Genomic DNA, 7,865 nt, shown 5'->3' with positions numbered 1-7,865 from the left:
ACACGTTTGTGTTTAAGTGGCTAAATTCAGAAGTGAAGCGGAATTGCAAATCATTTTTTCACACAGTGATTAAAAGTCCAAAAAAAAGGGATGATCTGTGTTAGGAAAATAAACATATTTTGGTGTTGGTAACAGTAACTTCTCTTTGTGGTAGGTCAAATCACACCAGGCCTTCACAGATTATTTTCCTTAAAAAGCATGACTTATCGTGTCCTTTTTTTCTTCTCTTTGCTACTTCTCTTTAAACATTACATATAATTTCCTCCTGCTGAAGTCTGTTCACAGTAACTAATGCAGTAAATGATCTTAGTTGAGGGGAACGTAATGTAAAACATTACTCACTTAGTGGAAGACTAAATGTATTTGTAATCAAGTTTGAACCGAAAGCCTGGACTGTTTTACATTCACATAAATTGAATGCACTAAAACAGGGCTGTAGTTTCATTTTATCCATGTTTACCATTCAAACACATTTCCCTGTTTCTTTCTCGCTCTCGCTCTCTCTCGCTCTCTCTCGCTCTCTCTTTCCCTCCCTCTCGCTCTCGCTCTCTCTCTCTCTCTCTCTCTCTCTCTCTTTCCCCCCCTCTCGCTCTCTCTCTCTCTCTAGTCTGCAGTGATGTCAGCTGCATTTGTTAAGTTCCACCCTAACCTGGTGGTAGGTGGTACGTATTCAGGACAGATCGTGCTATGGGACAATAGAAGTAACAAGCGAACTCCAGTGCAGAGGACTCCGCTTTCAGCCGCTGCTCACACGGTAACACTACCCACGTCATCTAGAGTCTCATGAAGCAAAGAGACTGTATTTATGTTGATTACATCAGTAGCTGAAACATGAATCACTTGTACAGAATGTACTTTAAACCATATGTTCCTTGTAATCAGTCACTGAGCCATACAAATCATTAGGAATTTGTAAAAAGCTAGAATTTCTATAACATGTATGTGTTATGAACAAATTTCACCTTGAATGAATGCAGATTTTTTTTTTTTCCTGCTATACGGCAGGAGTTCCTCAACTAACTCGTGTCCCATATTTAAACATTTCACTATATTAATGTTTTTTCATATTAATATTAATTCATATAGCAGATTATGATTTATAGCATTTTTGTTTTCATGTATATCCTCCAATTTTCTGTTTCTCTTTCGTAGCATCCCGTTTACTGCGTGAATGTCGTCGGCACACAAAATGCTCACAACCTGATCAGCATCTCCACTGATGGTAAAATGTGCTCATGGAGTCTGGACATGTTGTCCCAGCCTCAGGTACCCAGAGTCCTCTTCTCTTTCACTACGTTATTCATGCTGGCAAAAAAATTTACATGCATTTCTCTTAGAAGCTACGTTCCTATCGCTTATTACTGAATATGGCCATTTAAATAATTTTTGTAGGTTTGAGTCAGAGAACTTTGGTAATTGCTTAGGAAAGAGTTTGCCTACTAAATTGCCTTAGTGTAGAATCAGGGTCTAAGGGATGCACTCAAGGGGAAGTGGTTTGGAAATGCGTCTGGATTTGGCATTCAGTTTGCTCAGCACTTTAAAAACTCAGCACTTTTTTGGGGCTAAATGGCTGTTCCCATGTCTTTATATATTTAAAGCGTGAATAACATTACGTTCATCATTCCTTACAGTTTGCCAAACCACAAGGTCAGCCGTGAAGCATTTATGAAGTGCTAGATGTATTGACATCATCCCCAAATAAAGTGCCAAAAGAGGTTATTTACTGGAGGTTATTTACTGTGCTATGTGGGATGTGTGTGCGCTGTATGTTTGTGTGCTGATGACTCTCTCTCTCTCTCTCTCTTTCTTACTTTCTTTCTTTCTTTCTTTCTTTCTTACAGGACAGTATGGAGTTGGTGTTTAAGCAGTCCAAGTCTGTAGCAGTCACTTCCATGTCTTTCCCTTTGGGTGACGTCAATAACTTTGTGGTAGGCAGTGAGGATGGATCGGTCTACACGTCCTGTCGGCACGGCAGGTAAATCACGTACTTTTAAAATCTTCTGCTGTAAGAGTGTACATCTGATTATCCTCTTTTTCTAATGGAGTGGTTAAAATAGAAATGACCACACACACACGCGCGCACACACACGCACACACACACACACACACACACACACACACACACACACACACACACACACACACACACACATACACCCCCAGTGGAAACAACAAATCCCCCTTATATATTACTTTTGGTTAAAGTGTGAAACATTTGTGGAAAACACAGCATCATAATTCATGGAGGAATTAACAAGTCATTAGAACAGAAGAGGAAAAGCAGTAGTGTTTCTGTTGACAGGGATTTCTTGAAGCTATCCGTATGTTGAGTGGGTAAGGTTTCTTGTGCGTAAATGGAATCGTGTTCGGAGCCAGTGAGACTTTAGTCAGTCAGTGAGATGTTCATCTGTGTTTGTGCTCAGCAATGATTGAGAGAGCTGCACTGTTTCCACTTCATTTATGATGCTATGATTATGATATTCCCATCTCAACCCAGCTAATAAGACAGAAGCACCTCTCACACTGGCTATTTACCTCTCAGAGTAATGAGAACACAGACACACACACACACACACACACACACACACACACACACACACACACAGAGCACTATGTGAAAGCTTTATTTGTGTGCTGGAGCTTTTTGGTGCAGAATTAGCTTATATCCTTAATATGTGGTAAAGTGTTTGATCATAAGATAGCCGATGGTTAATTTTCATAAAATATTTGGAACTCTGCCTTTTTTATTTCATTTCAGTTTGTTTTTGTTGGTTCACTTAACGAATACAAATATTTCTAGAAGTGTAATGTAAAAGGATGGTTGTTTTTAGAAGTCCTGCTTCTATTAAAAAACATTGCGTTTAGGTCTCGGAGAAATGGTTAACAAATATTGTTATATATTGAAAATAAAAGATCTGAAGTTCTCGTTTAGTAATGATTTTAAACTGTATGTTTCCCCCTGCATAACAATCTCCAGAGCTGTTGAACACACTGTTGCACACACAGAGTGGATTCTCGCTCTCTCTCGCTCTTTAGAACAGACCAGTGGATTCATGCTTTAGTATCTCCTATTGGCATCATTTTGTCAGAAATACGGTTTTATATGCCCTGACACAAAGAAACCTGCCCAATAGTAAGTCTAGACAACCAGGCTTTTTTCCATGTTTACTCCTCACATTGGAACCTTGTGTTTGGGTGTTTATTTGCCTCATCCTCAATGATGGAAACACACCTAATTCACATTCCTCGTCGTGCATCAGGAACATATGATTGTGGAATTTAACAACGGTGCAACTGCCAAATAATCCTACTTGGCTGGAGTAATCATGACCAGGTGATCATGCCACAACAGTACAACAGGCCGGTGCACATTTTCCATTCATTTTAGGGATCTTTTAACGTCCAGTAGTCCATTGTTTCTAATAGTCATTTTATGTTTTACACAATCCAGATGATGGAGAATTGTGATGTGTTCTCTCCCTGTGTGTGTGTGTGTGTGTGTGTGTGTGTGTGTGTGTGTGTGTGTGTGTGTGTGTGTGTGTGTGTGTGTGTGTGTGTGTGTGTGTGTGTGTGTGTGTGTGTGTGTGTGGGAGCAGTAAGGCAGGTATCAGTGAGATGTTTGAGGGCCACCACGGTCCAGTTACAGGAATCCATTGCCACACAGCGGCTGGTTCTGTAGACTTCTCTCATCTCTTTCTCACTTCTTCCTTTGACTGGACCGTCAAACTCTGGAGCACTAAGGTACCCCAACTATAACTTTGAAATGGAAGCAGAATGTTGATGGGAGAAAAGAAGTGTAAGGGAATTTATACTGTGTATTTACAGAAATACAGAATTTACATTATTTTTTTTATTTTTAAAATTTTTAAAGTGCCTCTTTTTTCTCCTGAACAATTGGTAACAATTTGGGATGAACTTGGATTAAAACACATGTAGGACAGTGGCAGTAAAAAAAAAAATCTGATTATTATTGAGCTAATATACTGTGTTTTGTAATACTGAGTCAAAAAGATTTTCTTGACATTATTCCAATGTTGAAATCAAATTAACACAAATAACAAGTGTGATGTGACATCACACTTTAGCTACATGTTCAAGTTACACAAGCAGGTCCGTTTCTTTAGTTTTCTGCATCCAAAGTTACAATATAGTGAATAAGTTAGACAAGTTAGCTGATACTAGCGAAGACTGGTAAGTGTGTTGTTTTGGTTATAGTCTGTATCACAGTGTGGAACACCTTTCCTTTTATAAACACAAAAAGCTCTCTGGCTAGTGATTGTTCTGTTAAAAAATACCATGTGAAAGCAGCCTAAGTTTAGTCTCTGTGAATGCCTGGAAACATGGAGAGTAATAGCAGCAGTGGAAAAGTGATTTTGGTTCCTTTGACATTGTGATTAGTTTTGTGTTTGTACGAGCCAGTAACTCTGCCTCCCTGCTATTTTTGTGTCCTGTAGAATAATAAGCCGCTCTACTCGTTTGAGGATAACTCCGACTATGTTTATGATGTGATGTGGTCGCCTGTTCATCCTGCCCTCTTTGCCTGTGTGGATGGAGTTGGACATTTAGACCTGTGGAACCTCAACAATGACACCGAGGTCTCTGGAACTTGCGCACACACGCCCACACACACACACACACTTGCCGACCCAGATTTGGTTTTAAACTCTGTATATGCTTCAGTATTGCTAAACCTTTTTTTTTTTTTTGCTGTTCTGTAGGTTCCCACTGCCAGTGTTACAGTGCAGGGGAGTCCTGCTCTGAATAGGCTGAGGTGGTCACAGACAGGCCGGGAGATTGCTGTGGGAGACTCTGATGGACAGGTTCTCATTTATGATGTTGGAGAGGTAAGAAGGCTTTTATTGTAAAAAACTGTATTGGTTTCTGTACGTTGTTGGTTTTTAGTCAATAAGGGCTTGAAGTAGCACTGAGGTAAAAATAAGTGTTACCTAGTCCAGTTTCTGCACTTAGCAGTTTGTAGCAGTACCAAAAACTCTCCCTATCATTACATGCTGTCTTTATTCACATCATGTGATTGACCCATGACTGCAGTTAGCATACAGTACAAAGAGAGCACGCTACATCCCCAAACATGCATACTACCATTCTGAATATTCCTCCACTATATAATAGCAAAGGGTGGCCCAATATATTGACTTAATATTTAGTATTGTATAATGTGAATCAGGACATGACCACAATTTGCTAAACAGCCAAAGCCACACGAATTCAACTGAAGTTAAAAAGAGCCTCAGAATTGTGTAATTCTTACTTCATTTGTACGTTTCCCACACAAACACTCTATAAGTGTGTTTTTTTTCCTGTGATATTTCTGCTTCTCCCCACTTTCTCCTCAAAACCATTATAACACAATAGCTTATGTTAAGTTTTATCAGTCTAAAACTCTTCCCAGCTGAAGATTTGATGAACATGAATGAACACTGAGTCTGCTTAATAGTATTTAAGACTAATGCGCATTACCAAAACTGCACTGACACTTCAGAAAATCCAGATAAATCTAAATAAATATATAAACAGAACAAAATCCATTTGAAGTGTTTCACTGACATTCAGGAGTAATACAAAATGCCCAAAATTAAAATATGAAATTTTAAAGAAACAAGTGAAATACAAATACACTACAGGGCCAAATGTTTGTGGACACCTAACCATCACAAATATATGCTGTGGGAATTTGTGCTCCTTTGGCCACAAGAGTATTAATGATGTTGAGGTGAGGAGGCCTGGTGTTGGCATTATAACTTGCCGTTATAATTAATTCCCTGTGTTCAGTAGGGTTTAGGTCAGGGCTTTGTGCAGGCTGCTTGAGTTATACTCATCCACCCTTCATGTCTTCATGGAGCTTGGCTTGTGCACAGGACCATTGACATGCTGGAACAGGTTTGGCTCTCTTAGTTCCAGCGAAGGGAAATCTTCTTTACAATTTGAATGCTACAGCATACAGAGACCTCCTAGACAACCGTGTGCTTCTTAATTGTGCTTTAGATGGTCAGGTAAACACATAAACTTAATATTAATATAAACTTCTAGGTTGACTACAACTATTAAGAACTAGAATAAATATAACAACAGTTTATCGTAGAATTTGGACAATAATTTGGATTCTCACAGAGCACATATTGCCTCTTGTTTTTCTAGGATCATCGGTTCACATGTGATGTAATAATGTGCTGGTTTTATAGATGTTCTTGTATAAAACAGCAGTGTGTGTGTGTGTGGGGGGGGTTGTAAAAAAGCTAATGTATGGATAAGAGTCATGCATATTATTCTCAGTCTGTTAATGAAAGTGTGTCTGAGACACTCGTACATGTGGGAAGTGAACAGACAGGTTTCCTAAGAGAAAGCAGTGTGTGACTACAGCGAGTAAAGAATCAGAGAAAGACAGCTGGAGATGTGTAAGTGTTTGAGACTGTATGAAAGAGGAGGTGAAGTGGAAAGCAGCTTTAGTTTACTGAACTCCTTCTGTGTGAAATCAGTGCTGTGGCACTCGCTCAGGACAGATAGCAGAACGTTTGTCTCTGCTTCACTGCGTCTTTCCCTCTACAGCAGATTGCCGTGCCTCGGACTGACGAGTGGACACGCTTCGTCAGGACGCTCACAGAGATTAATGAAAACCGGGAGGACGCAGAGGAGCTCGTGGCCCAGCGCATCCCGTCCTAATCACCATCCATTGCCATTCCACAAACAACTTGCAGGTTTCAAATGCAACAGAAAAATATTCAAAAGCATGTGCGTCTACACAAGGCATGATGACTGGGCTCAGAAGACTTCTTTATCCAAAAACTTTGTATGATTTACAACTTTTGCCTTTTTTTTAGTTTTAGTAAAAATTGTGGTGCAAATGATAGGAATGACAATGAAGTTCAGCAACCAGCAGTTTTTGTTTGTCTTCCAGTACCGGGAGCCTTAAAATTGTCAGGTAGAAATCCATTAGAAACACAGTTTATAGTTTCGCTCCTGCTGGTATTTACACCTGAGCTCTTTATCCCTTTTGGAGGGATCTAAAACTTCAATCAATTGTAAAGCACTGCACAGAGCCTGTTCTTTTCATTTCTCCTGCTGACTGGAGTCTGAGTGCATTCATAAATTCACTCCTGTAATTTGAAAAAGAAATCATCATTGTGATACAATTTTGTAAAATTCAATAAGCTCATTGCTCTTACTTCCTGTCTACAAAGTTGTCCAAGTGCCACAGTTTCAAACACTGGGCATTATAGCACGCATGAGAAACCAAAGAATTTATTCGAGTGAGTTCAGTTTTAGTACAGTAAAACTTATCATTTATATTAAAAATGTCTGGTATAGTTAACTCCACAAAAAGATCCAGGTATTTCTGTGCATTTGCCAATCTGTCTTCCAGAAATTAAGCCATTTGTTGTTTTCTCACTGAAGTTGTTTAGCATCTGAGGAGTGATGAATTTACGAACGCACTCCTGATTTGCACAGTATTGTGGGGCATCTAAGATCAAGATTCCCTCGATGTCTTTGGAGCTCTTTCTCCAAATTCTGGTTGATTAAACAAAGTTTGCGTCTTGCTCACAGAAATATCCGCTATTTATTACGCACTGAAATGCTGTACGATCGTCATCAACATGCTGAGCATTTTTACGCCATTGTTTTTCTAAACTTTGTGCTCTTCCGGTATTGCAGTTCCGTTTCTAACCTGTATGACTGTAGCTTTTCTTCAGCTGGTCTTTGAATGTCTTTGTACATCTCTATAAATTCCTCTTTCTGAACCCAAACTGTTTCATGTAATTGATTTGATTTAAAATTCATCTTACTAACTTGACGAATCAGATAATTAAATTCTTATGCATTAGTGTTAAGCAATCTCCAACTTGTATCAG

At 39.2% G+C, this 7,865-nt stretch overlaps 1 protein-coding gene across 2 annotated transcripts in view; it reads left to right on the top strand.

Moving 5' to 3' along the window:
* dync1i2a (dynein, cytoplasmic 1, intermediate chain 2a) overlaps window positions 1-7,760 on the top strand; it is a 28,782-nt gene extending 21,022 nt beyond the window's left edge. For both annotated transcript variants that reach the window (XM_060876528.1, XM_060876527.1), the window contains 7 exons: window positions 608-754; window positions 1,153-1,266; window positions 1,842-1,975; window positions 3,597-3,741; window positions 4,455-4,595; window positions 4,719-4,844; window positions 6,565-7,760. In XM_060876528.1, the coding sequence (XP_060732511.1) occupies window positions 608-754; window positions 1,153-1,266; window positions 1,842-1,975; window positions 3,597-3,741; window positions 4,455-4,595; window positions 4,719-4,844; window positions 6,565-6,678 (921 nt within the window). In that variant the 3' untranslated portion in view covers window positions 6,679-7,760. The remainder of the gene's footprint in view (window positions 1-607; window positions 755-1,152; window positions 1,267-1,841; window positions 1,976-3,596; window positions 3,742-4,454; window positions 4,596-4,718; window positions 4,845-6,564) is intronic.
* Window positions 7,761-7,865: the final 105 nt, after the last annotated feature.

Source organism: Tachysurus vachellii, chromosome 8 (assembly GCF_030014155.1).
Source record: "Tachysurus vachellii isolate PV-2020 chromosome 8, HZAU_Pvac_v1, whole genome shotgun sequence".
Taxonomy (NCBI): domain Eukaryota; kingdom Metazoa; phylum Chordata; class Actinopteri; order Siluriformes; family Bagridae; genus Tachysurus; species Tachysurus vachellii.
This window is presented reverse-complemented; position numbering and strand designations above follow the sequence as displayed.